This window comes from Oncorhynchus tshawytscha, linkage group LG17 (genome assembly GCF_018296145.1).
Source record: "Oncorhynchus tshawytscha isolate Ot180627B linkage group LG17, Otsh_v2.0, whole genome shotgun sequence".
Lineage (NCBI taxonomy): Eukaryota > Metazoa > Chordata > Actinopteri > Salmoniformes > Salmonidae > Oncorhynchus > Oncorhynchus tshawytscha.
In genome coordinates this window covers 3612720-3626315 of record NC_056445.1, presented here as the reverse complement: position 1 = coordinate 3626315, position 13596 = coordinate 3612720, and the positions used below count along the sequence as shown (strand labels likewise).

At 41.8% G+C, this 13596-nt stretch overlaps 1 protein-coding gene across 1 annotated transcript in view; it reads right to left on the bottom strand.

Moving 5' to 3' along the window:
- Positions 1-13185, bottom strand: part of LOC112217145 (solute carrier family 13 member 2-like) — a 58341-nt gene extending 45156 nt beyond the window's left edge. The window contains exon 1 of the mRNA XM_042300031.1: positions 12803-13185. Coding sequence (XP_042155965.1) covers positions 12803-12901 — 99 coding nt within the window. The 5' untranslated portion in view covers positions 12902-13185. The remainder of the gene's footprint in view (positions 1-12802) is intronic.
- Between the last annotated feature and the right edge of the window lie 411 nt (positions 13186-13596).

The window sequence follows — 13596 nt, the reverse complement described above, 5'->3', positions numbered from 1 at the left end:
GACAAAATGTGTATGGGCAGAATGCAATATACTGTATGTATTATGTATGTGGTGGTACAAGATGTGTATGACATGGGCAATGTCCACTGTATGTATTGTGTATTTGTTGAGTGTGAACAGTGCAGATCTGGGTTCAAATACTATTTAGGGTATTTCAATTACTTTCAAATACATTTTGACATAATTTTTCTTGAAAATACAAGTAGTTGAATATGATTGATTAATATGATTTATTTAAGTCTCTACCGGTGCCCAGCCACATGGGCTTACAAGACACTACGAAACACAATACCATTTTCCTTGTACTGAAAGCCAAATAACATTTGACAAATTATACACATATATACAATAATTATGTACAGCTACCATCTAGCCTCATTACACAAATAGTACATTTCTCCTCCTCCTCCTCCTTCCCCAGGCATTGTGAACAAACTAAACATAATGCAAGCCTCCTACTGAAGAGTTGATCTATCTACAGCTATTCATTTGGTCTTGCAATCCAGGGTTTTAATCAAGCCCTGCCCTGCTTAACTCTGATATTTGTCACTGACTACTACCAATGTGCTATCCTGAGAATGATTATTGAGAGATGTCTTAATAACTAAATATATTCACTGTTGTTTTCGAAGTCAATCCAACATTTTGGTTTAAAAGAACAAATTAAATGTAACAATACTTCATTAGTCACACAGTGATTTCGGAAAGTATTCAGACCCCTTGACCTTTTTCACAACTTGCTACAGTCTTATTCTAAAATGAATTAAATAAATAAAAAATCATCAGCAATCTACAAACAATACCCCATAATGACAAAGCGAAAACGTGTTTTTTAAAACAGAAATACCTTATTTACATAAGTATTCAGACCCTTTGCTGTGAGACTCGAAATTGAGCTCAGGTGCATCCTGTTTCCATTGATCATCCTTGAGATGTTTATACAACTTGATTTGAGTCCACTTGATTGGACAGGATTAGCAAAGGCACACTCCTGTCCATATAATGTCCCACAGTTGATAGTGCATGTCAGAGCAAAAATCAACGCATGAGGTCAAAGGAATTGTCTGTAGAGTTCCGAGACAGGATTGTGTCTAGGCACGGATCTGGGGAAGGGTACCAAAAAATATCTGCAGCATTGAAGGTCCCCAAGAACACAGTGGCCTCCAACATTCTTAAATGGAAAACGTTTGGAACCACCAAGACTCTTTCTAGATGCTGGCCACCTGGCCAAACTGAGCAATCGTGGGGAGAAGGGCCTTGGTCAGGCAGGTGATCAGGAACCCGATGGTCACTCTGAAAGAGCTCCTGAGTTCCTCTGAGGAGATGAACCTTCCAGAAGGACAACCATCTCTGCAGCACTCCACCAATCAGGCCTTTATGGTAGAGTGGACAGACGGAAGCCAGTCCTCAGTAAAACTGCACATGGCAACCCGCTTGGAGTTTGCCAAAAGGCACCTAAAGATTCTCAGATGAAACCAAGATTGCACTCTTTAGCCTGAATGCCAACCTTCACGTCTGGATGAAACCTGGCACTATCCCTACGGTGGGACTGAGAGTCTAGTCAGGATTGAGACTGGGGCGAAGGTTCACCTTCCTTCGGACTTGAATCCGATCGGACAGCTCTGAAAATACCTGAAAATAGCTGTGCAGCAATGCTCCCCATCCAACCAGATAGAGCTTGAGAGAATCTGCACTGAGGAATGTCTCTGAAGAATCTCTCCAGATACAGGTGTGCCAAGCCTGTAGCGTCATACCCAAGAAGACTCGATGGTCTAATCGCTGCTAAAGGGTCTGAGTAAAGGGTCTGAATACTTATGTATGAATACTTTCCGAAGGCACTGCATATCATCAATGATATTATTTAAGCCTATATATCCTTTGAAAAGTCACCAACAGCTTTTGCTTCAATTCAACCCAGGGTTAAACAAAAAATGCACAATCAACTCAGCAGAAAAAGAAAAATACCTTTTTCAGGACTGTCTTTCATAGATAATTAGTAAAAATCCAAATAACTTCACAGACCTTCATTGTAAAGGGTTTTTAACACTGTTTCCCATGCTGGTTCAATGAAACATAAACAATTAATGAACATGCACCTGTGGAATGGTTGTTAACAGCTTACAGACGGTAGGCAACTAAGGTCACAGTTATGAAAACTTAGGACACTAACGAGGCCTTTCTACTGACTCTGAAAAACACCAAAAGAAAGATGCCCAGGATCCCTGCTCATCTGCGTGAACATGCCTTGGGCATGCTGCAAGGAGGCATGAGGACAGCAGATGTGGCCATGGCAATAAATTGCAATGTCCGTACTGTGAGATGCCTAAGGCAGCGCTACATGGAGACAGGACAGACAGCTGATCATCCTCGCAGTGGCAGACCATGTATAACAACACCTGCACAGGATCGTTTACATCCGAACATCACACCTGCAGGACAGACACAGGATGGCAACAATAACTGCCCGAGTTACACCAGGAACAATCCCTCCATCAGTGCTCAGACTGTCCGCAATAGGCTGAGAGAGGCTGGACTGAGGGCTTGTAGGCCTGTTGTAAGCAGATCCTCACCAGACATGACCGGCAACAACGTTTCCTATGGGCACAAACCCACCGTCGCTGGACCAGACATGACTGGCAAAGTGTTCACTGACGAGTCACGGTTTTGTCTCACCAGGGGTGATGGTCGGATTCGTGTTTATCGTCGAAGGAATGAGCGTTACACCGAGGCGTGTACTCTGGAGTGGGATCGATTTGGAGGTGGAGGGTCCGTCATGGTCTGGTGCGGTGTGTCACAGCATCATCGGACTGAGCTGTTCTCATTGCAGGCAATCTCAACACTGTGCGTTACAGGGAAGACATCCTCCTCCCTCATGTGGTACCCTTCCTGTAGGCTCATCCTGACATGACCCTGCAGCATGACAATGCCACCAGCCATACTGCTCATTCTGTGCATGATTTCTTGCAAGACAGGTATGTCATTGTTCTGCCATGGCCAGCGAAGAGCTCGGATTCCATTGAGCACCTCTGGGACCTGTTGGATCAGAACGTGAGGGCTAGGGCCATTCCCCCCAGAAATGTCCGGGAACTTGCAGGTGCCTTGATGGAAGAGGGGTAACATCTCACAGCAAGAACTGGAAAATCTGGTGCAGTCCATGAGGAGGAGATGCACTGCAGTTCTTAGTGCAGCTGGTGACCACACCAGATACTGACTGTTACTTTTGATTTTGACTTCCCTTTGTTCAGGGACACATTATTCAATTTCTGCTAGTCACATGTCTGTGGAACCTGTTCAGTTTCTGTCTCAGTTGTTGAATCTTGTTATGTTCATACAAATATTTACACATGTTTCGTTTGCTGAAAATAAACACAGTTGACATTGAGAGGATGTTTCCTTTTTTTTAGATTACATATAGGCCTAGGGTTTCAAGTTTTGGTTGATTTCAAATATATTCTTCAAGTTCATCATTAATATGTTGGACTCTTGTCTCCATCTCAACCAAAAATCTAAGTAAATAGGACTAAATTAAATCAAACCTTAAATGCACTTTACATGAAGTTTGATGTGATTATTGGTTGAGATGGAGTCGAAAATCCAACATATCAATTCTTAATTTGTAGACAAACTGAAATTGAAGCCAGACTAAGTCACCTGTACAAAATATACATCTCCTTCAAATGTTGATATTTGGTTGAGTTGACTATCAAACACAATTCATCATTTTTATATATTACTTTTGTAATACAGTAAATAGCCAAAAGTTAATCTTACAAACTAATATAACAGTATTTATTCAACCTTAAAATGAGTAACGGCCACATTGAGGGTAGCCTGTAGTAACTATGAATATAAATATCTTCTTATGTAATAATGGAGCGTTTGCATGTTCAAGATAACATGCAAAGATCGCAGGTCGGTAGAGATCTTCACAATTGCTGTAATAATTTGTGCAGGATCTCGAACAGCATTGATCACTTGCACCATGTACTTTTAATGTAATCTCAACTGGATACCATGTCATTTGGTTTTTGCTATTAGATGAAGCACAGTGATAAAACATCACGCTTTTGTATGAATAAAAAATATCTGACATTGTATTCCCATTTGAACTTTGTTTTGCTTTTAAACGGTTGAAAGTGCAGTAATAACACATTTAGATGACCACTAAACCAAAAATCAGACATTGTTATTCCATTGTAATTTGCTTGGGGTTTTAAATGGTTGAAAGCATAGTGATAACACATCGGGAATTCAACAATTCTGGCTGTCTTTTTGAGTGAGTGAATAAAGGTCGAAATCTCATTGATCAATGTCTCAGACAAATTTTACCCACATTGAAATGCCGTGGTCTGTGTGCCCATTGGGAGTGTACATTCTAAGTTGAAGTTTAAACCTAATATCAGCTTCCCATTTTTCCTTGTGGATTAGAAAAAGTTTATCCTTGATTTGGGTTACACCACATGATAATTTGTTCCTGAATATTTATACTGAAAATCAGTTTCACAAAAAATAGATAACAATTCTCTAGTCCACGGATTGTTGTTATGAGTAAGGTCCCAGTCTAACACTTTTTTTGTGATTCTGTGTTCTGGCATATTTATCCGTCTGCGCCATAGACATACCATGTCACCTTTTTGCCTAACCACACATGGTTCCCAACCCATATCTCCACAGATGGCCAGGTTTGGAGTCAGTTCGCACCCTTACAAGAAAGCAGAGGATTTCTCTGTTTTGAACATTGTTACAATTAGTACGTATGTTGGGTCCCAATACCCCAGCAGCAGAGTCCATCACTGGAAAAACAAAGGGTTTATGCATCTGAGAATAAGCACACAGTAAAAACACAATTTTGTGTATTTAGAAATACACTAGCAAATGATTGGCAAATGATTGGCATGTATTTGCAAATATTAATGTTTAAATACTCCCATGCATTTGAACCTGTGTCTGTTTGGTATTTCAAATATTGTATTTGGAAATAAGTATTTGAAAATGGTTCAAAAGAGTATAGTAAATCATTTTAAAATACTTAAAAATACTTCCAATAGAAGTAGTTCAGGGATTCTTGACAGTCTGGAAAATGTATTTTTTATAGGTGAAAAAAGTATTTTGTTATTTGAGCTTACCTTTAGGGTGAAAGATTTGCTTTTGATATTTTCTACATATTTTCAATATTATTCATATCCATGTCGGCTCCATGCCCAGAAATGCCCATGTCCGGAGTAAAGGATCCCAATTTCAAGCGCTCCCCCAAAAAGTTTTTACTGTTTTAAAAACTGTGATTCCTGAAAAATGTGTCCAGAGATTTGGTCAACTCAGTCAAATTTGTCTACAATCCTAAATTAATCAGGAATGAGCAGGGAGCTACATTATTCATGAGCAGGACCCCTTATTCATGTCCTCATTACATGTAGTGCAACACAACCTCATGGTCTGTAAAGTTATCTTTTTTTTGATTGATTTAAACAAACAATATTGAAATTACCATAAATGGTCAACTCCATCTCCCTGATAGATTAAGATAGGATGTATACTTTTTTGTTTATTTTAATTAGGTTTTAGAGTCATAAAGGCAACGAAGGGAGAGTGTGTGAGAGAGAGAGAGAGAGAGAGAGACACAGCTGCATGTGAGCTCTCACATTTTTTTATAAGAAGATAGATTTAGAGTTAGGTAAACTTGCATTTTTCGGGTAGGGACATATACAGGATGCTACCCTCCACATCTTAACCTTTAGTCCGCTTTCAAAACCCCAAACCTAAAACCACATTTTTGGACAAAAATACCTTTATCTAACGATTCTCGTTGATGGAAGAAGGAGTAGACCAAAGCGCAGTGTAGTACGTGTTCATGATGCCTTTAATAAACTGAACACTAAATACAAAACATAGAATACCCACCGCAACTCACGCCCTGACCAAACTAAAATAGAGACATAAAAAAGGAACTAAGGTCAGCACGTGACACTTTAAGGATTACTACTATCAAGGATTCTTTCTTCCAAGCTAACAAACAGCAGAAACCTGAGGACACCACCCAACCTGTGACAGACGAGATACAACTTCTATTAGCACTGAGGTGTGAAGAGAGAAGTGTCGAAGCCTTTGAGCCCAACAAATGGCAGGAGTCTCTCACAGCCTTCCACACCCAAATCCGAAGGCCTTTGAAGCACCCTCCCACTGTTAAAAGACCATTCAGTGGCATTTTCTTCAAGAAATCTGCCTCCAGATATAAAAGCTTCTCCCAAGTGGGTGTGACACCTACTCCCATTACCCGCTGCACTGCTGCTTGGATTCCGCCTGGTGATCTGTTCTCTCTCTGTTGACTCTGGACTTACAATGGCTTACAATGGCTAGCCCCAAGTCGTTATTTTTTTTCTTGTGCATTTTCCTATTTTGCTATTTGCCTCATGACTCCTGCATGCTTTGTTGACTATGAACGTGCTTGTTTACCCAACCGTGGGATAGACTATGTTTGTTCCCACACTCGGGACTCTGACTCTATTGGTTACACAGACTTTTGGCCTCCCATCCTATTCTAACCACCTCTCGCCAGCTTGATATTCATGTTACCTGATGAAATTTCTGTACAATATGATCTTGTTGCCATCTAGTGCACATTCAAATGTCATAAATCAGCACTGCAGAGCTCTCCCTGTCCTTGATTGTATTACTGCTGATGATATCTAGAAATGTACATGTACACCCTGGCCCATCTACTGTTGCTAGCCCCAATTCTGACCCCAATTGTGGTCTGATATCTGCTTCACTGATTTTTGCTCTCGTAAAAGCCTGGGTTTTCTGCACGTTAACACGAGAAGCTTATTACCTAAAATTGATCAATTGAAAGCGTGGGTTCACAGTTACAATCCAGATGTGTTGGTCATTACTGAGACGTGGTTGAGGAAATGTTTTGAATACTGATGTTAACCTTTCTGGTTGTAACCTTTTTCGGCAAGACAAGATCTTTCAAAGGTGGTGGAGTGGCAATCTTTATCAAGGATCACCTTCAGTGCTCGGTTGTCTCCACCAACTCTGTCCCCAAATAATTTGATGTGCTGGTTTTAAGCATTACCCATTCAAATAGCTCTTTGTTGACTGTTGCTCGTCCTCCATCAGCAACCAGCCTGTACCCTACCTGCCCTAAGCTATCTCCTGGCCCCTTACACTAAGTCTGAATTTGTCCTCCTAGGTGACCTAAACTGGGACATGCTTAAAACACCTGACCAAGTCCTAAAGCAATGGGACTCCCTAAATCTTTCTCAGATTACTACCAATCCCACAAGGTATGACTCCAAACACCCAGAAAAGGCTACTCTCCTCAATATTATCCTCACAAATAAACCTGATAGGTATCAGTCTGGTGTTTTCTGTAATGACCTTAGTGATCACTGTGTTACAGCCTGTGTTCGTAATGGCTGCTCAGTGAAACGACCTGTCCTGATTTGTCATACATGCTTGCAAAACAACTTTAATGGGCAAGCGTTCCTTCGTGACCTGGCCTCTGTAAATTGGTATAGAATCAGCTTGATCCCTTGTGTTGAAGACACTTGGACCTTCTTTTTTTATATTTTCAGTGGTACTGTTAACAAACACACCCCCATAAATAAAATGAGAAATAGAAACAGGTTCAGCCCCTGGTTCGTCCGTGATCTTGCAGAGTTACTCCACCTCAATAATTTAATTTGGCGAAAGACTCGGCACATGCACACTCAGGCTGATGAGGAATAAGTGCACTCAGGCTATCCGGAAAGCCAAAGTTAGTTACTTTAAGAAGCAGTTCTCTCTCTGTGGGTCTAACCCCAAGAAGTTCTGGAAAATGGTCAAAGACCTGGAGAAGAAACCCTCCTCCTCATTGCTCCCCATGTCCCTTAATGTTGATGATGTAATTGTTATTGACAAGAAGCACATGGCTGAGCTCTTTTTTCACCACTTCATTAAACCAGGATTCCTATTTGACTCAGCCATGGCTCCTTGCACGTCCAACATTTCCTCATCTCCCGCCCCTTCTAATGTGACTAGCCCCGATGCTCCTCCCTCTTTACCCCCTGCCCCACTACAAAGTTTCTCCCTGCAGGTGGTCACTGAGTCCGAGATGCTAAAGGAGCTCCTTAAACTTGACCCCAAAAAAACACCTGAGTCAGATGGTTTAGACCTTTTCTTCCTTAAGGTTGCTGACCCTATCATTGCCAAGCCTATCTCTGACCTTTTTTAACCTTACTCTCCTCTCCATTGCTTGGAAGGCAGCCACAGCGCGTCCTTTATTTAAAGGGCGAGATCAAGCTGATCCTATCTGTTATAGGCCTATTTCTATTTTGCCTTCTTTACTGACTGGCTTTCTTGATGTCTATTGTATTCTCTCTGGTATGCAATCTGGTTTCCGCTCAGGTTATGGATGTGTCATTGCAACCTTAAAGGTCCTCAATGATGTCACCATTGCCCTTGATTCTGTGCAATGTTGTGCTGCTATTTTTATTGACTTGGCCAAAGCTTTTGATACGGTAGACAATTCCATTCTTGTGGGCCGGCTAAGGAGTATTAGTGTTTCTGAGGGTTTTTTAGCTTGGTTCTCTACCTACAGTGGTTGGTCCACTAAAAGGTTTGCGATTATGCTGCGGGACGTAGAGGTGAATTGTGGTTTAGTACGTTACCTTGTGTCACCACTTCTTGGCTCCAGACAAGGGCAAAGGGGGAGTTAGAGCACTGTTTATGCTTTCAGGTCCTACTGTGTCTCTAACTGACAATGAATGGTTGACATAAACCTAAATAGAAATTGATAATTGTGCACAACTGCTGTATTACTTATTAAAACTGTTGTTACACTAAGGTTTTTATTATTTTCTTTTGTTAGGATTATTTTAGCTTTTACTGTAGTACTGTAGCCCACTCTTGACCAGTCACATTGTACAGCGCCTGAGTGGCACAATGGTCTAAGACACTGTGTTGCGACAGCTGTGTCGCTACAGATGTGTGTTGCTACAGATGTGTGTTGCTACAGATGCTGGTTCCATACTCGTGCTGGCCTCGACTGGGAGACCCATGAGATGACTGTAGGTTTTTGGTTTGTCTCCCCCTAAAAAGATAAATAATTAATTCTAAATAAAAAACAGGCTTTATTTACGAATTAGTAACAATGTCTCACCCCATATTCAAGAATGGCCTTTTTCCTCGCTCAATTTACATTATTTGAAAACAAAATCATCTCCAAAATATGTTTTATTATTATTATTATTCTTTTAGAATTATATAAAAGCCCCTTGGATATTCTCACAGATATATTATTTACCCTGTTATTAGCAGGACAATATATATCCACATCGACGGGGCAGTAGCGCAGAAGGTGGAAAGTTTTAAGTTCCTCGGCATACACAACACGGACAAACTGAAATGGCCCACCCACACAGACAGCGTGGTGAAGAAGGCGCAGCAGCACCTCTTCAACCTCAGGAGGCTGAAGAAATTCAGCTTGTCACCAAAAGCACACACAAACATTTCAGATGCACAATCGAGAGCACCCTGTCGGGCTATATCACAGCCTGGTATGGCACCTGCTCCGCCCACAACCGTAAGGCTCTCCAGAAGGTAGTGAGGTCTGCACAACGCATCAAGGGGGCAAACTACCTGCCCTCTAGGACACCTACACCACCCGATGTCACAGAAAGGCCATAAAGATCATCAAGGACAACAACCACCTGAGCCACTGCCTGTTCACCCCGCTATCATCCAGAAGGCGAGGTCAGTACAGGTGCATCAAAGCTGGGACTGAGAGACTGAAAAACAGCTTCTATCTCAAGGCCATCAGACTGTTAAACAGCCACCACTAACATTGAGTGGCTGCTGCCAACATACTGGCTCAACTCCAGCCACTTTAATAATTAATAACTTTAATAAATGGCCTTCCTGTGACATCGGGTGGTGTGGTTGTCCTGGAGGGCAGGTAGTTTGCTACCGGACGGTTGTGGGGCGGAGCAGTTGCCGTACCAGGCGGTGATACAGCCCGACAGGATGCTGTGCATCTGTAAAAGTTTATGAGTGCTTTTGGTGACAAGCCAAATTTCTTCAGCCTCCTGAGGTTGAGGAGGCGCTGCTGCGCCTTCTTCACGATGCTGTCTGTGTGGGTGGACCAATTCAGTTTGTCTGTGATGTGTACGCCGAGGAACTTAAAACTTACTACCCTCTCCACTACGGTCCCATCGATGTGGATAGGGGGGTGCTCCCTCTGCTGTTTCCTGAAGTCCACAATCATCTCCTTAGTTTTGTTGACGTTGAGTGTGAGGTTATTTTCCTGACACCACACTCCAAGGGCCCTCACCTCCTCCCTGTCGGCCGTCTCGTCGTTGTTGGTAATCATGATTAAATGCTGAGCTGTAGTCGATGAACAGCATTCTCACATAGGTATTCCTCTTGTTATTTCGACGATCGTGACGGAAGATATATATTTTTATATTTAATGTATATCTACTAGTATCTGCTGTTATCTAATAATGAACCTTGGTATTTTGGAGCCTCGCTCCTCACAGTGTTTTGCACTTGATGACATCAACATGTTCCCTCCTCAGAACTGCTGGCTCATTCTGATTTAGGACCTCTTTCTCTTAATTATGGATACCAATCAATATCCCTCTAACCAGGCAAGCTCCTCTGTGTTCACATCACTAAGGATTTTACATGGTCCACACACAAATGCACCATTGAGAGCATTTAAAACTTCTTATGGCTGGGGGTGCTATTTCACGTTCGGATGAAAAGCGTGCCCAGAGTAAACTGCTTGCTACTCAGGCCCAGAAGCTAAGATATGCATATCATTAGTAGATTTGGATGGAAAACACTCTGAAGTTTCTAACATTGTTTGAATGATGTCTGTGAGTATAACAGAACTCATATGGCAGGTGAAAACCTGAGAAAAATCCAACCCGGAAGTAGGAAATCTGTGGCTTGTAGTTTTTCAAGTCATTGCCTATCCAATATACAGTGTAAAATTTGGTCCGATTGCACTTCTTAAGGCTTCCACTAGATGTCAACAGTCTTTAGAATTTTGTTTCATGCTTCGACTGTGAAGGGGGAGCGAATAAGAGCTGTTTGTATCAGGGGTCTGGCTGAAAGCCATTAGTTTAGTCACGTGCGCGGCCTTGAGCACGAGCTCTGTTCCTTCTCATTTCTAAAGACAAAGGAATTGTCCGGTTGAAACATTATTGAAGATTTATGATAAAAACATCCTAAAGATTGAATCTATACGTCGTTTGACATGTTTCTACGAACTGTAATATAACTTTTTTGACTTTTCGTCTGGACTTAGTGCTCGCGCCTTGTGCATTTGATTTACTGGACTAAAAGGAGGTATTTGGACATAAATTATGGAGTTTATCGAACAAAACAAACATTTATTGTGGAACTGGGATTCCTGGGAGTGCATTCCGATGAAGATCTTCAAAGGTAAGTGAATATTTATAATGCTGTTTCTGACTTTTGTTGACTCCACAACATGGCGAGTATCTGTTTGGTGGCTGAGCGCTGTACTCAGATTATCACATGGTGTGATTTTGCCATAAAGCTTTTTTGAAATCTGACAGCAGTTGCATTAAGGAGAAGTATATATTTAATTCTCTGCATAACACTTGTATCTTTCATCAATGTTTATGATGAGTATTTCTGTAAATTGATGTGGCTCTCTGCAAAATCACCATATGTTTTGGAGGCAAAACATTACTGAACATAACACGCCAATGTAAACTGAGATTTTTGGATATAAATATGAACTTTATCGAACAAAACATACATGTATTGTGTAACATGAAGTCCTAGGAGTGATCATCAAAGGTTAGTGATTAATGTTATCTCTATTTCTGCTTTTTGTGACTCCTCTCTTTGGCTGGAAAATGGCTGTGTTTATCTGTGACTAGGCGCTGACCTAACATAATCGCATGGTATGCTTTCGTCGTAAACCCTTTTTTAAATCAGACACTGTGGTGGGATTAACAACAAGTTTATCTTTAAAATGGTGTATAATACTTGTATGTTTGAGAAATGTAATAATGAGATTTCTGTTGTTTGAATTTGGCGCCCTGCACTTTCACGATCCCGTTAACGGGATTACATCCGTAAGAAGTTAACTGGCCACATCACCGCTTGGTACAGCAACTGTTTGGCTTCTGACCACAAGCCGCTACAGAGGGAAGGGCCCCTGCCATCCAGGAACTCTATACCAGGCGGTGTCAGAGGAATGCCTAAAAATTGTCAAAGTCTCAAGCCACAAAGTCATACTGCTCTCTCTGCTACCCCATGGCAAGTGGTACTGATGCACCAAGTCTGGAACCAACAGGACCCTGAACAGCTTCTACCCCCAAGCCATAAGACTGAACCAAATAGCTTCCTGGACTATCTGCATTGACCCCTTCTGCACTCTTTTGACTCATTAAATACCCTACTGCTACCGCTTATTGTCGATCCTGTTGCCTAGTCACTTTTCCCCTACCTATATGTACATATCTACCTCGTACCCCTGCACATCAACTCAGTAGTGATAGACTGTGTATATAGCCAAATTATTGTTACTCATTGTGAATTTTCTATTGTTTTTCTTTTTTCTCTCTGCATTGTTGGGAAGGGCCCGTAAGTAAGTATTTCACTGTTAGTCCACACCTGTTGATTACGAGGCATGTGACAAATAACACTCGATTTGAAAATACTTTTTAATAAGAATGTAAATGCTAAATGCACACACAACACACACACACACACACACACACACACACACACACACACACACACACACACACACACACACACACACACACAACACACTTACTGGTGTGGGGATGAGCAGAGGCAGAGGCAGGAGGAGAAGTGGGGTGAGGAGGATAATGAGGTAGTTCCTATGGCTCCACATCCAGCTACACCCAACCATGGCTCTCCAACAGACAGGTAACCCAGAGACAGAAACACACCTGGACCACAGGTAACCTAGTGTTAACTTACTACTAACCTTGAGGTAATACGAAAAACTGTTTGGTCAGGTATACACCTGGGCACCAGATAGCTCAACCTTCAGGGTACCAAAATGTAAACCGGAAAGCAGTGAACAGAAAGGTACATCTGCACTCCTGGCTGAGCTACAGGTCAAATACAGGTAAGCCTCAGGTTAGCTACTGGTAAGGTAGTGGGAAAGGTGTGCTCCAGGCTGACAGCGTAGCAGGAAATGTTTATATCACAGAGAAAGTATTAAACATTAACTCAACCACATGGGAGGGTGATCATAGAGAGTGAGGGAGAGAGATAGGAAAAGGAGAAAGAGGGAGGGAAGGAAGGGTAAAGGATAGGAGAAGTGAGGGAGGGAGGGAGAAAGAGAGAGTGATCACCAAACTATAGAGGATTGATTTACCAGACAATAAAGTTCTTTCAACTTTATCTAAATGTCCAATTCCAATGATTTATCACACACACTATTATTGGAAGTTACTTGAAACCCCTTTTCATCTCTTGCCGTGGTGATAAGCAAGTGGGTTTACTCTGGCACACACACACACACACACACACACACACACACACACACACACACACACACACACACACACACACACACACACAGTGCCTTTGGAAAGT